General features: G+C 41.3%; 1 protein-coding gene across 1 annotated transcript in view; it reads left to right on the forward strand.

Annotated features, from left to right (window-relative positions):
- LOC126262358 (interleukin-1 receptor-associated kinase 1-like) overlaps positions 1–23,062 on the forward strand; it is a 193,902-nt gene continuing 170,840 nt past the window's right edge. The window contains exons 1-2 of the mRNA XM_049958943.1: positions 1–248; positions 6,105–6,290. Of these exons, the coding sequence (XP_049814900.1) occupies positions 140–248; positions 6,105–6,290 (295 nt within the window). The 5' untranslated portion in view covers positions 1–139. The remainder of the gene's footprint in view (positions 249–6,104; positions 6,291–23,062) is intronic.

Consider the following 23,062-nt stretch of genomic DNA (forward strand, 5'->3'; position numbering starts at 1 on the left):
CCTTCTTAGCAGATTGAGTGAAAACAGCTGTTGCAGTGAGAGTAGTTGACTGTTGAGTATTGTGTTAGTGTGCGGTGAGAGTAGTGGTATATTTTGAATTTAGGTCGTGGTTGTGTAACAAGTGTAAACAGATGACAAAATGACCAGTACAAATTCGAGAGAAGTTAAATATATTTACCAACTACCATACTATGAACACAAAGAGCTGTGCCGTTTGTTGGATCACAATGACAAGTGGGAAGAGCTTGGTAAGTTCCCTGTTCTGGAGGCGGCAAGAACAGGAAGTACATAAGTTTAGCGTCCTATAACCCTAAGATATGTATATTGATAACATAATGAACTTTGTGATGTAGTGCAATGTATACCAGTTTGTTTTAAATAAATAGTATCCTAGTATGTAGAGAGGGAAACTGACAGAACATAGCAATAACGGTGAAGAAAAATGGTTTCTACCGTTAAAACATTAGAAGTCGTATAAATAAAAGTAAGGCGGCAATTGATACATTTAGAAGCTAATATAATCTTACTGTAGAATTATGGAGGTGGAGTGACTAAGTGCAAAAAATATCTTTGAACAGAAACCACTAAAATTTGCCAATACTGTTTTGAACAACTTTTTAAATGTTTTTCTAAAAGAGTGAACCTAGAAGAAGAAGAAAAAGAAAAAAAAATTCCGAGCTGGTAGTACCAACTGTTTAAAGGCTACTAACATGAAATACCTTAAGATTCATCAGACACTTGAAATGTTAATAAGATTATCTAGATTTAATCAGACTTTGATAACTATTTTGTGTTTGAAAGCTCTGCAGTGGTTAAGAGTAAACTATTTCTTTTCATGGGGTAACATGATCATCAACTTATTAAAGGATTTGTTTACATCTTGACTGTTTATTATTAGTATGAAACTATGAATGTCAGAACAATGACTTTGACATGTAGAGTTTTTGATATCTAGCATTGGATTATACCCCAATAGGGATTCAAGATCATAGTGCAACAACCACTGGAAAACTGGTATAGACCTGTATTAAACTATCATTTTTGAAAGCTGTTAGTATATTACATGTCTAGCAATTGGGTTCAGAGCAAAAAAGGAAAGTAGTTTATAATACAAACATAGTAATGACTCGGTCATGAAAATTATGAAAAGCAATGTGAAAGATGGTGGGAAGACATTTACAAAACACAGTATTAATTTGAAAAAAATATTACTTTTCAGATATTTTCCTTCAGAAATTTTGAGTGCTGTTTTGCTTAAAAAATTATTTGTAAATAAATCAGGAGGAAGAACAGGGTATGGATAAGAACTGATTTTAATGTTTCTTTTGCTGGGAAGGGAAATCTGCACCTAATTCACATAACATGTTGTAACCAAGACTTACAATAAGTGTCATTAAATTGTCCAGTATGCTGTCAGAAAAATGTATTTATACAACCAGGCTTCATCTGATAGTGATACAGTATTTGTCATCATATTAGTATGAAAATAAAAACAAAAGAACAAAACATTCTGAAACACTGGAAACATGAAATGAATAAAAACAGTGAAGTAAATGGAACTGACTTCCCAGGTAACAGTTTTCACAGAAATGAAGATTCTTAGAAGTCATTGTCCATAAATTTCGTTGATTAATTGCTCATAGTGGTTCCAAAGTGATCAGTCACTTATAAACAACCTGGTAAAGTTTTCAGTGGTTATCCTAGGACTAAGTCACATCAGGCAAATGCCAGGCTGTTTCCTGGATCCTTCAGCTAGGCCGTGGCCAACCACCTGCCCCACCCTCATAAAAATTTCTTTATATATTGTCTAAGTCTGTACATTAAAGCCATTTATTTTCATTGTATTATGATAACAAATTTGGTATAATTATCATCTGCGTCTACATACATGTTCCACAAACCACAATTCATTGCATGGCAGAGGGTATCGTGTATCACTGTTAGTTATTCTCTATCCTCTTCCACTCGGGAACTGAACAATGAGAAGAAAAGTGACTGTCTATATGTTTCTGTTGAAGCCCTGTTTATTATTATTTTTATTTTTTTATCTTTGCCGTCCTTACATGAGATGTGTGTTGATGGTAGTAGAATTGTTCTGCAGTCTGTCACAAATGCTGCTTATCCAAACTTTCTCAGTAGTGTGTCATGAAAAGAACATCATCTTCCCTCTAGGAATTAACTTTTAAATTTATGGAGAATTTCATTAAGTCACTTGTGGATGAAACATACTGGTAGCAAATCTAATGCCATGCTTCTGAATTGATTCAATGTCTTTCTTTAATGCAACCCCCCCTCCCCCACCACACCCCCGCCCACACCCCCTCAATTGTCGGCCAACCACTGTCACACTCGGTATAATTTTAATTCCTTTTGTCTGTTCTCTGTCTTTCTTGTCCTGTGTCATCTCCATTGTTTGTTTCTATTCCTTGTGGGTGTTTAAAATCCATGGAAAAAGGGGCCGATGGCCCTAGTAGTCTCGTCCCTTCAGTCCCACAAACCACCACCACCACCACCACCACCAATAACTTATTGTCAACATCACAGACACTATAAACACACCTCCAGTCAGTCTTATGCAGCAAATCTATGAAAGTGGCTACATTGTTTATATTGTCCTCTTGGTATATTTCTCTCCGCTTACCTATATTTAGCACAGCTACACTATGTGATCAAAAGTATCCGGACACCCCCAAAAATCTACGTTTTTCATATTAGGTGCATTGTGCTGTCACCTACTGCCAGGTACTCCATATCAGCGACCTCAGTAGTCATTATACATTGTGAGAGAGCAGAATGAGGCTCTCTGTGGAACTCACAGACTTCAAACATGGTATGTGATTGGGTGTCACTTATGTCATACATCTGTACACGAGATTTCCACACTCCTATACATCTCAAGGTCCACTGTTTCCAATGGGATCATGAAGTGGAAACGTGAAGGGACATTTACTGCACAAAAGCTTACAGGCCAACCTCACCTCTTGATTGACAGACTGCTGACATTTGAAGAGGGTCATAATGTGTAATAGGCAGACATCTATCCAGACCATCACACAGGAATTCCAAACTGCATCAGGATCCACTGCAAACACTATGACATTTAGGTGGGAAGTGAGAAAACTTGGATTTCATGGTCGAGCGGCTGCTCATAAGCCACACATCACGCTGGTAAATGCCAAACGATGCCTCACTTGGTGTAAGGAGCATAAACATTGGACAATTGAACAGTGTGGAAAAACATTGTGTGGAGTGATGAATCACGCCACACAATACGGCGATCTGATGGCAGGGTGTGAGTATGGTGAATGCCCAGTGAACGTCATCCGCCAGTGTATGTGGTGCCAACAGTAAAATTCGGAGGCAGTGGTATTATGGTGTGGTCGTTGTTTTCATGGAGGGGGCTTACACCCCTTGTTGTTTTGCGTGGCACTATCACAGCACAGGCTTAGATTGATGTTTTAAGCACCTTCTTGCTTCCCACAGTTGAAGAGCAATTCGGGGATGGCGATTGCATCTTTCAACACGTTTGAGCGCCTGTTAATAATGCCCGGCCTGTGGCGGAGAGGTTACACGACAATAACATCCCTGTAATGGACTGGCCTGCACAGAGTCCTGACCTGAATTCTGAAGAACACCTTTGTTAGGGTTTGGAATGCCGGCTTCGTGCCAGCCTTGTCGACCGACATTGGTACCTCTCCTCAGAGCAGCACTCCATGAAGAGTAGGCTGCCATTCCCCAAGAAACCTTCCAGCACCTGATTGAATGCATGCCTGCAAGAGTGGAAGCTGTCATCAAGGCTAAGGGTGGGCCAACGCCATATTGAATTCCAGCATTACCGATGGAGGGTGCCACAAACTTGTAAGTCATTTTCAGCCAAGTGTCCGGATACTTTTGATCACATAGTGTATATTCAATCTCAAGCAGTTGTGATTGAATATACCATTGAAAATATTGTTTATTGTGCATAATAATTTGTTGGTGTTAATAAAAAAGCTTTCAATAGTAGAGGAATTAATCGCTGTTATTCTTGTAGGTCTGTGGTTCATATTTACTGTGTTAAAGCATTTTAACACATTCAGTAGTTATTACTGAGCTGCGGATCTTTTAAAAGATCAATATTAGGATAATTTGAGATGCAGAGGTGTAGTACTGTGTCCGGTTTTGAAATGAACATTGGTATGCTACCATCAGGTGATCAGTAGAATCATATAACTAAAAGCTTTGTGTACTTATTTCTATTGCTGCATGTTCAAAATGTTTTTCGTAGTTCAGGCATTTGGTTTTAAGTATGACATTACACTGTACACCATCTCTGGTGAGAATTAGTCATGCACCTCCCTTTTTGTCAGTTCTGCAGAAATATTATCACAATGTGTGCCAAGTAACTTACATTATAAAACATAGTTTTGCACTGCACACACTGTTGACATCTGCTGGTAATACAATTTGTGTATATTTAAATGAAGATACTATGAATACAAATAGAGAAGAATTGTGTGATACTATCCAGAAAGTAACAGACATTTTGAAATAAAAAATTAACAATATGGAAAACCAAAATTTATTACACACATTTAAGTTACTTTTATTCGTAATCGCCATTCAAATTGAGGCACTTCTTATACCATGGCACAATTTTTTCAGTACCATATCTGTGGAAATCTGCTACCTGCAATTGCAATCACTGCTTTATAGTGGACTGCAGTTTGGCGTCAGTATCAAAGCATTGTGTAGTGAGCCATATCGTCATTGGTGGTAGGTGTTCAGTGCCAAATCCTGCCCATATAGTGGATGATCTCACCTGCCTTTTTTCCTATATCCCCCCTTTCTTCTTTTTTGTCCCTTATCCAATCTTTGTTGACTTTTGTTGGACCTTGGGGTTTTTCTTCCCCTGGGTTTTGTGCATTATGCTATCTCTGATGTGCAGTCATGTAGACATGCCTGTCAGTCATGTAGACATGCCTGTTTGAGGAAAAAGGGCTGGTGACCTAGTAGTTTGGTCCTTTTAATCATCCAACCAACTAGCCAACCAACCATAGTGGATGATCAAACATCTCCCATCCAAAACTCCTCAGGTACGACTGGCCACGTGTGGACGTGCATTGTCATGAAAAAAACAAAACTTTTGTACTAAGTTTTCCCCAACATTTGTTTTGTATTTCCCATCGTAAATTTGAAAGTGTTTGACAAAACCTGTCTGAATTAATTGTTGTACCTCATTCAAGGAAATCAACGAGACTCACTCCCTTAGAGTCCCAAAATACAGTATTCATGATCTTTCTTGCTGATAGCATTTGCAAATGCTTCCTTGGTTTCTTTGGAGAATTTTGTGTCTCCTCATTCCATTGGCTGCTTTTTTGTTTCACAGTTGACATGCTTCACACAAGTCTCATCCCCAGTTATGATACGATTGATAACTTTGTTACCATTTTTCTCATAATCTTTGAGGAATGTCTATGCTGCAGCTAGTCTTCATTTTTTGTTGCTTTTCGTTAGGTTTTTGGGATTCCACATAACACAAAATTTGTGATAACCACAGTTCCATGCAACAAACTCCATGAAATTTGGTGAAAATGTTGCAAAAGTTCCGTAATTGTGGAACAATGATTTTCGCAAATTTTGTCATTGATTTTCATCACCAGTTCATCAGTCACAACACTAGGCCTACCACTGCGGGCCTCATCATAAACATTGGTACAGCCATTTTTAAAATCGTTGCTCCATTGCCTCACTCAGCTTTCACTCATTATTCCTTTTCTGTGCACATCACAAAGGTCAGAATAAATCTCAGTTGGTTTGCAGTTTTTTTGCCAACAAAGTCCTAATCACAGAATGCACCTTAAAAGAGGCAGGGTTATCTGTTGCAGCACACATTTTAACGTGTCACAGAAAGCAAAGTAGGAGAGACACAGACCACACGCTACACACTGCTGGATGTGTACAGACTGTTGGAACGTTATGGTAGCTGTAGCCTTGCCCACTACCACAATAGACGAAAACATCTATTACTTTCTGGATAACCCTCATAGAAGGCATAAGATATCAAATCATGACAGACATAAGTTATGTATAAATTATTTTTATGGTTATGTATTTTGTTTTAGGTGGAAAACATATGAATTTTGACATGATGACAATCCATGAATTACGGAGATTTTTTGTAAGAGGTTTGTCACCTTCTGAGGAACTGCTCAACAGATGGGGTCACCAAAACCATACTATACTGGAACTGTTTGCTCTGCTGTCAAAAATGTGTTACTACAGAGCAATGATGATCTTGAAACCATTTGGTAAGTAGTGTTCCTAAATTATTGTCTCTTGTCCAATGAAAAGATAACGGAGACTTTTGAAATATTGTCTGTCACTGGTGGTGAAGTAAAGTAACACAGCTGCTTGTGCATGTGGCACATAAAAATACTATTTTTTGACAAAGCATTCTCCCATAGAGTATATGAGATGAGCATGTAGTCCACATTACATTAAGTTCTTCGGTTACTGTATTCCATATAAGTTGCTACTCACCATATAGTGGAGATGCTGAGCCATGATAGGCACAGCAAAAAGATTCACACACTTATAGCTTTTGGCCATTAAGGCCTTTGTCAACAGTAGACACACATACGCACACGCACGCACACAAATGCAACTTGCACACACGTCTGCAGTCTCGGAGAATTGTGTAGTTTCAGTTCTCTGAGACTGCAGTTGTGTGTGTGTGTCTATATATATATATATATATATATACAAAGATGATGTGACTTACCAAATGAAAGTGCTGGCAGGTCGACAGACACACAAACAAACACAAACACACACACACAAAATTCAAGCTTTCGCAACAAACTGTTGCCTCATCAGGAAAGAGGGAAGGAGAGGGAAAGACGAAAGAATGTGGGTTTTAAGGGAGAGGGTAAGGAGTCATTCCAATCCCGGGAGCGGAAAGACTTACCTTAGGGGGAAAAAAGGACGGGTATACACTCGCACACACACACATATCCATCCACACATATACAGACACAAGCAGACATATTTAAAGACAAAGAGTTTGGGCAGAGATGTCAGTCGAGGCAGAAGTGCAGAGGCAAAGATGTTGTTGAATGACAGGTGAGGTATGAGTGGCGGCAACTTGAAATTAGCGGAGATTGAGGCCTGGTGGATAACGGGAAGAGAGGATATATTGAAGAGCAAGTTCCCATCTCCGGAGTTCGGATAGGTTGGTGTTAGTGGGAAGTATCCAGATAACCCGGACGGTGTAACACTGCGCCAAGATGTGCTGGCCGTGCACCAAGGCATGTTTAGCCACAGGGTGATCCTCATTACCAACAAACACTGTCTGCCTGTGTCCATTCATGCGAATGGACAGTTTGTTGCTGGTCATTCCCACATAGAATGCATCACAGTGTAGGCAGGTCAGTTGGTAGATCACGTGGGTGCTTTCACACGTGGCTCTGCCTTTGATCGTGTACACCTTCCGGGTTACAGGACTGGAGTAGGTGGTGGTGGGAGGGTGCATGGGACAGGTTTTACACCGGGGGCGGTTACAAGGGTAGGAGCCAGAGGGTAGGGAAGGTGGTTTGGGGATTTCATAGGGATGAACTAACAGGTTACGAAGGTTAGGTGGACGGCGGAATGACACTCTTGGTGGAGTGGGGAGGATTTCATGAAGGATGGATCTCATTTCAGGGCAGGATTTGAGGAAGTCGTATCCCTGCTGGAGAGCCACATTCAGAATCTGATCCAGTCCCGGAAAGTATCCTGTCACAAGTGGGGCACTTTTGTGGTTCTTCTGTGGGAGGTTCTGGGTTTGAGAGGATGAGGAAGTGGCTCTGGTTATTTGCTTCTGTACCAGGTCGGGAGGGTAGTTGCGGGATGCGAAAGCTGTTGTCAGGTTGTTGGTGTAATGCTTCAGGGATTCCGGACTGTAGCAGATTCGTTTGCCACGAAGACCTAGGCTGCAGGGAAGGGACCGTTTGATGTGGAATGGGTGGCAGCTGTCGTAATGGAGGTAGTGTTGCTTGTTGGTGGGTTTGATGTGGACGGACGTGTGAAGCTGGCCATTGGACAGGTGGAGGTCAACATCAAGGAAAGTGGCATGGGATTTGGAGTAGGACCAGGTGAATCTGATGGAACCAAAGGAGTTGAGGTTGGAGAGGAAATTCTGGAGTTCTTCTTCACTGTGAGTCCAGATCATGAAGATGTCATCAATAAATCTGTACCAAACTTTGGGTTGGCAGGCCTGGGTAACCAAGAAGGCTTCCTCTAAGCGACCCATGAGTGGGTTGGCGTATGAGAGGGCCATCCTGGTACCCATGGCTGTTCCCTTTAATTGTTGGTATGTCTGGCCTTCAAAAGTGAAGAAGTTGTGGGTCAGGATGAAGCTGGCTAAGGTAATGAGGAAAGAGGTTTTAGGTAGAGAGAGAGAGAGAGGGGGGGAAACATTCCACGTGGGAAAAATATATCTTGAAACAAAGATGATGTGACTTACCGAATGAAAGTGCTGGCAGGTCGATAGACACACAAACAAACACCAATGTACACACGAAATTCAAGCTGCTTGTGTCTGTATATGTGTGGATGGATATGTGTGGGTGTGCGAGTGTATACCTGTCCTTTTTTCCCCCTAAGGTAAGTCTTTCCGCTCCCGGGATTGGAATGACTCCTTACCCTCTCCTTTAAAACCCACATCCTTTCGTCTTTCCCTCTCCTTCCCCTCTTTCCTGATGAGGCAACAGTTTGTTGCTTCGTTATATATATACTGCTGACAAAGGCCTTAATGACCGAAAGCTATAATAGTGTGAATCTTTTTATTGTGCCTATCGCAACTCAGCATCTCCGATATATGGTGAGTAGCAACTTTCCGTCTCTGGTATTGTTATTTTAAAGTTTGTAATGATATAACTTTAACTCTTGCCATTAGGTGGAATGCCCTGTAGATTTGTTCAAAATGGTGATGATATACTTTTTACTCATGAATTTGCATTCATTTGCATTAGCTCTGAACTACATTACTCGATTTGTATGTTTTATCTAATGTGTTAAACAATGAGAGTACCATCCTAATAATGACATGCTCAGGCAAACTCATCTATACAACGGGAAATGACTGCTGTCAGTTTACTGCTTCTGTTTCTTGATCATTGATTGTTACTCCTAGCCTTGACCTTAGCATATTAAAAAATTAGCTTTATTTGTGTGTGTGCTGAGAATTGGAGTCCTACATAACTTAAAGCAAATTGCCGCAGATGTCTGGAAATAGTAGTAAGATTCAAGGGCCCAAGTGTGATAAATGATAGAGCAATTTTATTATTTTGTATCTATTTGAAGGCTTGTGGAACACATACTAAGCTCAGACATGACAAAATTAATAGTCATCACAGTTATGAAACCCCACCAGGGGGCTTGCCACTCTTTGGTGGGTTTGTGCTTGGCTACCAAGGGGGCCCCAGCCTTTGCAACACATTTTCTCTTCCGTGCTGCATGTCTATCCTCTTGCTTTTCTTTTTCCCCTCCCTTCGGGAGTATGTCTGTGGTATTATTGAGAATGTTCTGCATTCTGTCACTGACCCGCGAACAGTCTCAACTTTCTTTTTTGCTCCCTTTTCCTTTCTTTGTTTCCTGTCTCCTCTCATTCCTCCGCTTCGGCGTTTGAGGATCCTCTTTTTTTCTTTTTCCTCCCTGTGCGCTCCTGAAGGCCGCCACACGTCTGACGTGTAAAAGGTGACTGGGTAACGCGTAATTCCCAGCCCTGGGTCGAAGGGTAGGGTTCACAAGTACCACCTGGTACAGACCAGGCCCAGGGAGGGGTGATTGCTTGAACCGTAACCTTCCCAAATTGCCCATTGATCCCTTGATCCCTCCGTCAGGTGTTCAGGAAGTGTGACCTGAGGTATGAACAATCACCTAAGGCGAAGGGACCTTGTGAAGGAGCGCGCCATGGGAGACACTGCCAATCATGGGGGGGTTTCCTTGCGATGAGTCATTCATCCTATCCATCAACATCAATGAAACATAAACGTAAGCACAACACTTACGTGCTGCCTCACTTCTCCACGGCTACCCTGTTCATGTCGAGGCACATAGAACTTTGAATTCTTCCCGTGGTGTAATTTACACCAGGCTGCTTGACGGTCTAACAGAGGCTGAAATACAATCTTACCACTCTGATCAGGGTCTCATTGCCGTCAGTCGTGTAACGAGAAAGGTTGATTCCTCCTTGGTGCCCACCCACACACTTTCCTCATCTTTGACACGGTAGTGCTGCCGTCCAAGACTAAAGCAGGCTACGAAATTATCACAGTCTGGCCTTACATTCTGAATCTGGTGCTCTGCTACCAATGTCATCTATTCAATCACACTAAAATGACACCCTGCCAAATTCGTAACCTGTGGCAGGGATGCACACGAGGGCGAATGTCTGCCGCCTCCTCCCCACTGTATCAACTGCAATGGTGGCCATGCTGCCTCCTCCCAGGATTGTCCTTTGTATCTAGATGAGCAGGCTGTTCAAGAGATTTGAGTAAAGGAAAAAGTGCCTTACCCAGTAGCTCGCAAGTTACTGGCTAGTCGCAAACCCTTTGTTCTCCCATCTGGCCCCTATAGTTCAGTTCTTGTTACCCCTTGCTCCATGAAGGACATGGCATCACAGACATGAGACCTCAAATTTGGCTCTGAGGTTGTGAAGTCCCCCAGTGTCAAGGTAGCATCGCCATACCCCAGTCCCGATGTGCAACAAACTGTCAAACTCTCGCCTAAAGGGCGAAGCTACCCTCTACACAACTGGCTGGCAGGATAGGACAGAAGGAGTACTCCCGAGAAGACTTCCTCCGTCCCTCCAGCCAAACAACACCCAAGTCTTCCTCTCACCAGAAGGACTCAGACAAGTCCACTAAAGACAAATGGTCTTCTCCTTCACAAAATCAAAGATCCTGCTTGATGGTGTCACCACGTGGCTACGTAGCCCAGCTGGCCTCTCTCTCGCCGGTGTGCACCACCAACCATTTTTCACCGTTGGACTCCACAGACTGACCACACAAACATGCCGATGCTGCTGTGGACCCCATGGAGCAGGATTCTCCTGCTTCTGTGCCCTGTAGTATTGACTCTCCATCAGCCAACGGGTTGACACCCCTACATCTCTTCATCCTAATGACTGTCCTCCAATGGAACGTTCGTGGCCTTTGGTCCCACAAAGAGGATTTACATCTGCTTCTAGCATCACAGCATCACCTTGTACTCTGCCTTCAGGAAATGACATTGCGCCCTCGAGACTGTTTTGGGCTTCCACATTACTTACCGATTCGTTTTGACCTTCCTCCTGAGGTCGGCATCCCATCTCATGGGAGCGTCATGCTGCTTATATGGGATGACCTTCGTAGTCAACCCATCTCCCTGACTACCTGTCTTCAAGCTGTTGCTGTTCACCTTTGCCTTCCCCACCTGACTTTCTCCCTCTGTACCATTTATGTACACTCTTTGACATAAAACACGACCGGCGGCCGGCCGCTTCAGAGGCTAAGTCCGCGCCGATCGCGACATGGGACAAAAAAACTGGCCAACTCGCTAATTCTCTAAGTCCGGTTATCTGCACAATCTGGCAACACTGTAGACTGCGGCACTTCCTGGAAGAAAACTTGTCCCATGATAGAGAAACTCTAGGCTGATTACGCCTGTGGTCTAGCGGTAGCGTGCATTGTTTCCGTTCATAATGTCAGTGGATCGAGAGCAGCTGGCATAATATATTTTTATAGCCTCTTCTGTCTGAATGCTGAAGACGTGAATGTAATGGTAGCGCAGATTCAATCTATTTCGCTTTGTGACACACCGATATCAAAATTTTATCCAGTAACGATTTTGCGGCAGATTTCCTGCAGACTGTCCTCCTCTGGACGCCGTATGCGGCAAAGCTCCGGGATCCATTTGCTGGCTACTGGCAGCGGCCGTTCTTTATCGAAAGCGCCTGCTACCGCTCATCGCTTTTGATGATTTAAAACGCTTTATTATTAAATGTTGCTCCACAGAAAATTTCTACAATTTCCATTCACGCTCAAAAGTAACGGAGACAAACGCCCTGATTAGTAGGCGGGTATTATATTACATTAATCGTCAAGAGCTGAGTATGGCCCGAAATTAATTTTATAGACTGGGACGAAATTAAACCACCTCACTACATTCGATGAATTTATAAATGCTTCATACCTCGTTTCTTTTCCTTTCAAACTCAATTATTTGTGCAACTTTTGGTCAATGTTTGGATGTTTTCGTCAAGCCAGAGTGAGCGTCTGTGGTGTAAAGTGTATTACAGTTCTTGTTTCATTCCTTATGGTAAGTCTATGCGATAAACTGTGTGAATACCTTGCAATGCATGCTCTGTAGCAGTGCAGGAACACTGCACATTTGGAGTTCCATGTATGGGTTCATGAAGTATTTATTGTTGATCGGAAGTGATAGTTAAGGTCATCAGATTTAAACCAGAAAAATTTGTCGTTTTGAAGGTTTCAGAGAACGGAAAGGAATTGCAAACGCCGGTGTTAGAAAACGTCTACAGTTAAATGCTATTGCAAAAATTTAGAAGAAGGGAACTATATTAATGAACATGTGCACTTCATAAACAACCTTCTGACATGTTAGACCTATATGACGAACAAAGCTCAAATTTATATCGTTGACAGTCGGTTTGAATCTTTTCAGGGTCTATTTTACAGTGAAGCACCTTGGAATTTGCAAAGCAGAAATCCATGATATTAACTTAATTTACTAAGTCGAAATCGGACGAAGATTGATGTTTAAAGGCATTCTTCAGATTTCGCATAAGGAATTTTTACTAGCAGTTTGCAACTCCATTAATTAAAATGGAAAATAAAAGGTTGTAGTCAGCGGCTTCTACCGTGATTCGAACTGCTATGTCTTATAGTACAAACACTGCAACGCACAAGGGAACCTCTGAGCTAACGACACACTGGCGGCCAGAGGCGGAATATAGTCACTGCGATGTTGCCTGAGCCTCAAAATGCAACCTTAAACACACGAACAGAGGAGGTGGAGATTACTGTTTTAACGTCCCGTCGACAACGATGTCATTAGAAACGGAGCACAAGCTCGGCTTAGGGAAGGATGGAGAAGGAAATCGGCCGTGCCCTTCCTAAGGAACCATCCCGGCATTTGCCTGAAGCGATTTAGGGAAATCATTGAAAACCTAAATCAGGATGGCCGGGCGCGGGATTGCACCGTCGTCCTCCCAAATGCACACAAAAACAGGTGTTACTTATGTGAAGAACGCCGTTCTTGGAGTCCAGAAATTAAATATACTTTCTAATTGTGTCATCTTGCAGTGGATTATATCGTACGAGTCTTCGATGTGGAAAACGAATGTCAAGTGAATTTAGCGAGGTAACGCCGACCTACACCCGGAAGTAAATGCACTATCAGAGTGTTGACAAATACTTGCTACGACGCTGCCATTTCTAGGCTCTCTGACGAGGCAGCTCTTCAGCGAAATGCTTGCCGTGATTCTCCGATACGGTTCTTCAGAGTGGAGACGCGCGCGCACGTTTGGTTTTTATGCGGCGTTATCCCCTGATGGTTTCTGACGTCGCCTTGTGGCCTATGTATACATATGAGACATTCAATTATCATTAATCCAGAATGATACAAGTTTCAGCTTCCGGCGTGGAAGAAGGCTGTTGACGCCGACATTATATCATTTCAACGTAGGGAAAGCAAAACGGATCATTCAATGTTTCTCATTCAACATAAAGCATGTGAGATAATTTTCGGTAACGTTCATAATCATCTAAAAATACAAACGAAGCAAAAATACACCGGAAGCTTATTCGAATTGAATATAACGCTTTGCACCTCGATGTCGAATTTGTCCACTTGCAATCTTTTGCAGCATACACATAGAATGTCATGATTACCATGAGAATGAAGAAATATGTTGGTAAGGATGGAAGCAAGAAGAGACGCAGTCAACAAATATTCTATTCCTCATGGCATTCATTTCATTTGACACGTAAGAAGAGGTAAAGCGGGAATTTACTTTCGTTAACACGAAAGATATGCCGCACATATTGATAACGAGGAAGTCTGCGTCATCATACGTTTCCTCCTAGAAATCTGTATGCTCTATTATATACTAAGTAGCCAGATCATTGTTTCAGTAATGTTACCCTCCTGTTTGACCCCGTAACGATGAACAGATTCCAAATGCATGCCTCCCTTCCTGGGTTGTTTTTTGTGTTTTATTGCTTGGAATTCCTGAAGCAGACCACTGTGCCTTCCCCCCTCGTGGGTTAGGTCTCAAAACTAAACCGCTTTGTATCCAATGGCATGATTTATTCAGACAGCATCAGCATAAGACTATCAAACAAAGCCTTCCATTTACAGTTGCAGCACTCTAACCAGCACTGACCAAAGTGTAATCCACGGTCATGGTCCTAAATTACCAGCTGTCTGCTACTGTGGCAAAGTCCGTACCACACTTTCGATTCCGCAGCACCATTTTATCTGGTAACACTGTGTAGTTGCACAGTTGTGCTACCAGGTCTGTCCTCACACTGTCAACTTTATGTATCTCACTTCTCCTGTAGCGTAGATCACGAGGAGCCGAAGTAAATGAGTGTATTCTGCATGACGTAACATTCAGTATTCCCTTCTTTCATAGCCACTCTTCATGTGCATCGATACCAAATAGGAATGCGAAAACTCTTGCGAGTGAGAGAATGACAATAACAATCGTAACAAGAACAAGCAAATAATGAATGATGTTTATTCCAATGCAGAACGAGAATGGCTTTAAATATAAATATCTGTATCTATATCTATATCCATATCTATTGATCTTTGAGTTGGCACAATGTAAATATATTCTTAGCATTTAGTTACTGAATTTAGTTCTGGATGTTTGCAGAGAAAAGGAAAAGTCGGTACTTCTCGCTAGTGTAATATAATGTGAACCAGCAACTACCCTTTCCTTAGAACACGACTCAAGCAGGTCCTCAAGTAGGTATCAAGGCACTGCTGCATTCTGTTCCCTGACATTGCTCTGATGACGGTTAATGCAGATAGTTCCGATTATGAAATACAAAACGTATTGCAGGTTAGTTCCTAGGATAGTAACATTAAATTTGCGTTGTGGACGGCACATGAACGTGACGACTATCCATATTACTCATCAATATAAAAAGAAAATATTTTGGGAATTTAGCAGGATTACTCAAAATGAATTCTGAAATTGGGTGACTGACTGCACAGGTGCTAAACGTCGTCAAGAGTATACGATGTCCTAATCGCATTAGGAATATGAAGATCGTCTTCGACAGCTCGCAACTTTCACATTGCTATCTCCACCCTACTCCAGACAGCCCTCGGTGGAGTTGCACTACGTTGCCGATGTTATGGAAGGCCTTCAAACCGACAACAGACCACATATTGAAAAATACAAGCGAATTCTCTTGCAGCGTAAGCTTATTTGAACTAATCTAAAAATTATTGGAGAGGAACATTGTCCTATTCAAAAAAAGTAAAATGTTACACACTGTTGACGTCAAACGGACATTATCTATGTCCTGTCTTGTGTCCTACTCATCTATAATATCAAGTGTACTATGAAAATGATTATATATAATGGATGATAGGGTAATGCATTGATACAAGATGGTGGGGGCCGGCCGGTGTGGCCGTGCGATTCTAGGCTCTTCAGTCTGGAACCGCGTGACCGCTACGGTCGCAGGTTCGAATCCTGCCTCGGGCATGGATGTGAGTGATGTCCTTAGGTTAGTTAGGTTTAAGTATTTCTAAGTTCTAGGGGACTGATGACCTTACAAGTTAAGTCCCATAGTGCTCAGAGCCATTTGAACCATTTGAACTATTTAACACAAAATGACATTAAAAATTAAAGTTATTCACGAGCAGCTAGTTGAGAATATGTATGAACATTAAATGACACGACGAACTGACATAATATGACGAAGAGTTCAGCGCTCACTGGGAATAGAGCCCCACACATATCGTTGTTGACTACACACAAAGAGACGTCAGCTACCGAATTTTTCTCCACCAGCTGCTCAGAATAGCATCTTGAACTTACAGTCATCTCGCAAATAGTTCTGTGTCTCACTGGGAGTTAAAAACGTCAGATATCGTTAGTGTTGACAACGAATGAAAATACATTAAAAATCAAAATTATTATCCACCAGCAGATAGGTGTTCTCATGAAAGAGCTTGATAATACATAATTAAATCTTTAGTGCCGGGCCAGGATTCGATCCCATTCACGCGTAATATGTGAAGGTGTTGAGGAATCTGCAGTTTTGAACAAACAACAAATTGTAGCCGAGCTGTATTGCCACGAAGGGATCAAATTCCGCGTTAAGGGCGGTCTGAGTTGCATTCCCAGTTTAGAACCAATTTTATCGTCATACAGAAGCTCAAATAAAAGATGGAATAAGTGTCCTGTGACCATACATAGCGTTTGTGTCGTCACTTGAAATAAATAACTAGTATAAGAAAGGTTACTGGTGATAGAGTTTCTACATGTCGCCACCCCAGACTTTATTGCGGTTCAACCTACCGTCTACTTGGTAAAGAAGGAATATCATCTTTAATGTGAATTTTCAGACCACGCAGCCATTATATCTCCTTCACTTGGTGTAGCCAGGAGAGAATGGAATCTGTCTCTCCCTAAAATCATTGACGGAAATGGGAATCGAACCCAGACCATAGGTATAACAACCTACCATCCGTCCAACAGACCACGAAATCCTCTTCTCTGCGAGTCATTTTTCTATCGTAACGCAGTTGCGCCACACTGGATGAGAATTCTGACACACAGGCTCCCTGTAGTAATTTGCAGCATGTTCAGTAAATTCATTTACTTGGTTTACCGAATCACCATGAACTAGCTGCCTCGGCTACCCAGTGCATACATTCGACTATTTTGTAATCACAGAAATAAAATCACGTAACTGCCACCTACACACAACTGCCAACAGTGGAGGATGCAGAAGTTTAAATAGGAAGTGTTCCTTTCCACTTGAGCTATTCTATTGCGCTATCTGTTACTAGAAAACGTAGTCAGTCAAAAAGAAAAGCTGTAACTGTTTGTCTCTCAAAAGTCAAGACCTGGCCATATGCATAATCTCACAGTGCTGTGGAATCCAAAAGTTCTGGAGGAATAGTTGCCGAGCTCTGGAGCTGCTGTAGCTATGTGTCAGCTTGTAGCATAGATAAGATGTCGCGAGTTCGAATACATTCAGTGCTACATTTTTTAAAACGCAATTCTGCTCTCTGCTGAAGGTATCAATCTAATGGAACTTTGAACATAATTCCCTTCACTTCTCAACCCAAAATAGTCGCATGTGGAAAAAGGGCTAACTACTGTGACATTTTGTTCTATTCAGGTTTAATAGACAGCAGGCAGCAGATGCATCTCGAAGATGTGCAGGAAGAGCGCATCGTGCCATAATATGTCAGAAAAGTATTTTCTACATTAGCCGTCGTGTGGTAGTGATATTTTATTCTTCTTCGAACTTTGTTTGACAGCTTTAACTCAGAACAAGTTTTCTACATGCATGTAATCAATAAACTGCATGTGCATTGTCAGACTGTCATAGGTAACATCAGAGAATTCGCATATATCGTTGATGATTAATTTCTCTCTCATGTTAGTATTGTTTTAACAACACTAAAGGAAACCTTACGAAAATTGTGCACTGTATTATAAGAAATGAAATAAAACTAACCATGATAACCTTACGACGAAAGTATCTGTACACAAGCATGCCTCTATCGACACGAATTAGTAAAATACTACTCACTTAGATTTTGATTGGGTCTGTGTTTAATTGGTATGCTGTGTCATACTCAAGAGGTATGCAAATGTGGCATTTCATAAATATAGTTACGTATTCCTAGAAACCCAAAATTCGCTTGTCAGCAGCTAAAGAGGCCTTACCTGTTGAGCAGCATTGTAAGTTTTTCAACATTGCACTATGAACTGAAAGCATTTTCTTGCGATTTCCTTATTGATGTTTGATCTGACTGCTTGTAGCTCTTTCACAGAAGGGATAAAAACGTTACAGTCAGTGAGACTCGAACTGCGAACCGTAACAGACGCTGTTTCACAGCTCAGCACGGTACCACAGAGCTGGCGAGGAGGTATGGGTCTTAGCTTCCTATTACGAGGGCAATAGTAACTAGAACTCGTAAACCGCTATTTGAAGGTCGAGATTAGTTGCGGTTTCCACCTGCAACGACTTTCCTGGGCTGAAAACCGTAAATTTTCAATCTTTTGTTACCCTTCAAGCGATAATAACTCAGATTATTCAATGGAAATGACAGGTAAAATCAAGTGAACTTTGAGGCTTAATTCCGTGCACACCAGGAAGTAACTCGTCGATCACAGAGTTGCCAAACATACGTTGCCTTGTTGCCAAATCTCAGTTACAGTACCAGCAGGAAGAAGACGAACCGATGTGATCCTACAGCGGTCAGGGAAGTGACCATAGCTGGTGTCTCCAAGTCACGGCTGCTACGGCCTGGAATACATAATGCGTCTGATTCGCTTTCTGTAACTAGGTTTAGGGACTGGAGCGTAGTTACTAATAATACTCAGAACTGACTGCAAACTGAGCATCATAAATCAGTAACTCTCATTGTTGTTTTTATATTTCTTTCGTAAGTGTACTCAAAACTAAGAAAGTCATTCACAGGCGTTTTCGTGCCTCGCCGATAGTCGAGCACAACATACAAATAAAAATAAAAAAGAATGTGTGTGTGTGTGTCTGTGTGTGTTTGTGTGTGTGAGAGAGAGAGAGCGAGATAAATAAAAAGCAATGAGAGAGAGTGTAAAAAATTGTTGTAAAGAAATTGAATCATGGTATTTAAAGAAATCTTTCATTAAAATGACACGTTCCACATCATTACGAAATGTCGTATTCATGATCTATAGAACAAGAGTTAATCTAATGTAATCTAATCTAATCACATCATATTGATGATTAGCCATGAAGAGTCATGAATTACCGAAATTTTGGCCAATACCAGTAACCAAATCTAAACTTGAAAATAAAAGACGACAATTTTTGTAATAAACCGTGACTCCTATCAAGACCCTTTCGTCCCTGTTATCTAACCACGAAAGATGTCTGATATACCTCCATTCTGAAGTAACAAAGTGTGCATGCATTTAAAGATGAAGTGCATGATGTGAAGTTCTGTGACGGAGATACGAACCCAACACGTAATCCGATTGTTAACTAAGAAAAATCAAATGTTACGTATCGGTTTTTCTTACGAGCCGCTAGGTGTCTGAATCTAAAATAAGGATACAAACTTTTGTGCCTAAGCGACAATCGAACTGCACACCTACCGTGCATCCACGAATATAGCTTAAGTATCAGTTGCTTACTCATGAACAGTAAGATGTGTGCGTGTTTGACCAGAAGTAACGACACCTGTTGCGATAGTTGGAAACACATGAACAGACATTGAAACTGCGCGTTAATTTTCACTAGCAGGTGGGTGTGCACTTGATAAAGCTAGAAATGAAATTATGAATATTTTTGTACTGGATCAGGTTTCAGACCCACATACTTACCTTTGGAGGAGACCTAGAGAAGATTGCAGTCTTGGGAAAAGGAACGAAATGACTGAACTATACTGTTCCGAGAGATTCAGATCCTCGAAAGAGGAGATACGAATTCGAATCACAGTCCAGCACCAAATTTTTAAACGTCTCTAGTTCAATCAAGTACAAGTAAAATAAGAGCCCTGTCCCTTTAAATGGCTATCGGTTCATCAAATAAAATAAAATTTTCTAATGTAAGTAAGCTTACTGGCGACAGTATTTCTGTTTACCATGACCTCCACCTATGTCATTTCCCAATGTAAACCGCCTCTGCCCAGTTAGGAATGAAGGAACGTGATGTTTAATGCGGATTCTGGATTATAACGTCTTTCTCTTGAGGTTACCAGAGGTAAAATAAATCTGTTTGTGCCTCTTAAAAGTAAATGCCTGAACCCACGCATTGCACCTGTGATAGCTCGTTCCACCATAGCATTGTGGCCACATTACCCAGCCTCAAGAATGTGCTGTAACGGATGATGTGCTTAGCTTACAAAATTAGTCACGGTGGAAAAAATGCGAGTCTATTAAATGGTCAAGTAGAAGCAAGCTTCTGACGCAGAGATTATGCTATTCTCATGTCAGCAGGATGTAAAGACTCTTCTAGGCATCATAGGCTGGATGTGAAGCCATTTTGATTTTTCACAAATTCAGCAAATTTCTTAGTTCGACAAAATCCACTGTGAAGTGTGAAGTTGCCGGATAATTCGATTATTACTGTTATTATTACTATCATTTTATTCATACCGCTGCTGGAACACGACCGTAGTCTTCAGGTAAAACGCGAGACCAGCTAATATGACGTCTGGCGACCGAAAGCACATATCGACAAAATTTTTATCGCCCCTTTCCTCTCGGTGCTGAATTTATGAGTGTAATTCAAGCGAATCTACAATATCATATTAGCTGGTCTCGCGTTTTACCTCAAGACTACGGTCGTAGTCAAGAGTAATGTACTAAGACTGGAGTCAAGACTTCCTCTGGGAAGTGCCGCAGTCTACATGTTGCTAGATCGAGCATATTGAGCATATTGCCAGACATAGAATTCTGAGAGGAGCACGACTGTATTGTCCACCTTACGTGAACGACTCGGCGGTCAATTTTTTGGTCTGAGACTGTATCTACAACACATATTGCACGCTGAAGACCCAGAAGAATTTAAAAAAAAAAGTAGTTTATGAGAGCAACGTTAACCATAGCGTTCGAAGTATTCATAGTATTGTATACGTGTGTGTAAACGCCTTCCAATGACCACTCAAGAAAGACAAGGATACACAGTCTAGCTCCAATATTATAAATACGCCTCAGTTTGTGGATAAACTCAGACTTAGGTTGATAATAATTGTGAAAATTTAGCAGCACTGTACCCATTGGTGTTAAACTCGTTTTCAACCAATGATTCCCACAGCTACAGGGATACTACTTGTGATACCTCTTGGGCAAAATACTTAAGCAGTGTTATCAGACGAAAAGATCAACCTGACACAAACTGTGGGAAGTTTGTTTTACAACCTTCGTACCTGGATATTCAGCTTTTTCCTATTTGAGATATCTGTGAACGTTGCTGCTTAAGACGATTTAAGCAGAAACTAAATTCCCTCAGCTTCGACAATGTTTAAAGAAATCGTCTTATTGGCACTAAATCGTGGTTTGTGAATTGTTTACCGGCCGTACTCTGCCGTATTTTGCCAGTTGGAAGGCAAAAGCTTACTGACAAATTTCACACAGAAACTACTGTTACAGTGTACTTATGGAGCCAAATGAGTGAATTGCGTATTTTCCGGTGAGAAAGAGCACTGGCAAACAGTCTTCGCTACATTAGGTTATTTAAACTGGTGTCACTCTGAGCTAGAATTTATGGTCAGCGACTAAGTGTAAGGTCAACGTTTCGGATGCGAGTTTTGCGACTGTGAAATACTTTCCTACATTATAGAAGCGAATCTTAAACTTGAACTAATATTGCGAAAATTCTGTACTTGGACAGCTTAGAATGAAAATACTTCTGTTTATTTCAAAGGGAAACAATAGATTTTCTAAAACACTGTCTGTCATACACAACTTGAAACAGGTCATGTCGACCAAATCATGTGGAAGAACTAACAGCAACGTATATCGGAAGGCAGTAAGATCTCTTGCCTTTTGGTTTGTCAGTACTCGATAGCCATTTCTAGGCGAAAGTAAATGAAGAAAGGCAGTGCGTTTTTGTTACCAAGTAACGTCTTCGTCAATTACTTTAGTTATAAAGTAATCTACGAGTAATTGCTGGTGTTTGATATTAACATGAAAAGGGTTCCGTAGACAGGGAAAGAACCTGTTCTGGGGAAACTACATCTATAGTGACCAAAAGGCATTAAATGATGTTCAAGCACTTGTGTTACAGCAGCGGTATGAATAAAATGATAGTAATAATAACAGTAATAATCGAATTATCCGGCAACTTCACACTTCACAGTGGATTTTCTCGAACTAAGGAATTTGCTGAATTTGTGAAAAATCAAAATGGCTTCACATCCAGCCTATGATGCCTAGAAGAGTCTTTACATCCTGCTGACATGAGAATAGCATAATCTCTGCGTCAGAAGCTTGCTTCTACTTGACCATTTAATAGACTCGCATTTTTTCCACCGTGACTAATTTTGTAAGCTAAGCACATCATCCGTTACAGCACATTCTTGGGGCTGGGTAATGTGGCCACAATGCTATGGTGGAACGAGCTATCACAGGTGCAATGCGTGGGTTCAGGCATTTACTTTTAAGAGGTACAAACAGATTTATTTTACCTCTGGTAACCTCAAGAGAAAGACGTTATAATCCAGAATCCGCATTAAACATCACGTTCCTTCATTCCTAACTGGGCAGAGGCGGTTTACGTTGGGAAATGACATAGGTGGAGGTCATGGTAAACAGAAATACTGTCGCCAGTAAGCTTACTTACATTAGAAAATTTTATTTTATTTGATGCACCGATAGCCATTTAAAGGGACAGGGCTCTTATTTTACTTGTACTTGATTGAACTAGAGACGTTTAAAAATTTGGTGCTGGACTGTGATTCGAATTCGTATCTCCTCTTTCGAGGATCTGAATCTCTCGGAACAGTATAGTTCAGTCATTTCGTTCCTTTTCCCAAGACTGCAATCTTCTCTAGGTCTCCTCCAAAGGTAAGTATGTGGGTCTGAAACCTGATCCAGTACAAAAATATTCATAATTTCATTTCTAGCTTTATCAAGTGCACACCCACCTGCTAGTGAAAATTAACGCGCAATTTCAATGTCTGTTCATGTGTTTCCAACAATCGCAACAGGTGTCGTTACTTCTGGTCAAACACGCACACATCTTACTGTTCATGAGTAAGCAACTGATACTTAAGCTATATTCGTGGATGCACGGTAGGTGTGCAGTTAGATTGTCGCTTAGGCACAAAAGTTTGTATCCTTATT

This window comes from Schistocerca nitens, chromosome 6, assembly GCF_023898315.1.
Source record: "Schistocerca nitens isolate TAMUIC-IGC-003100 chromosome 6, iqSchNite1.1, whole genome shotgun sequence".
NCBI lineage: Eukaryota > Metazoa > Arthropoda > Insecta > Orthoptera > Acrididae > Schistocerca > Schistocerca nitens.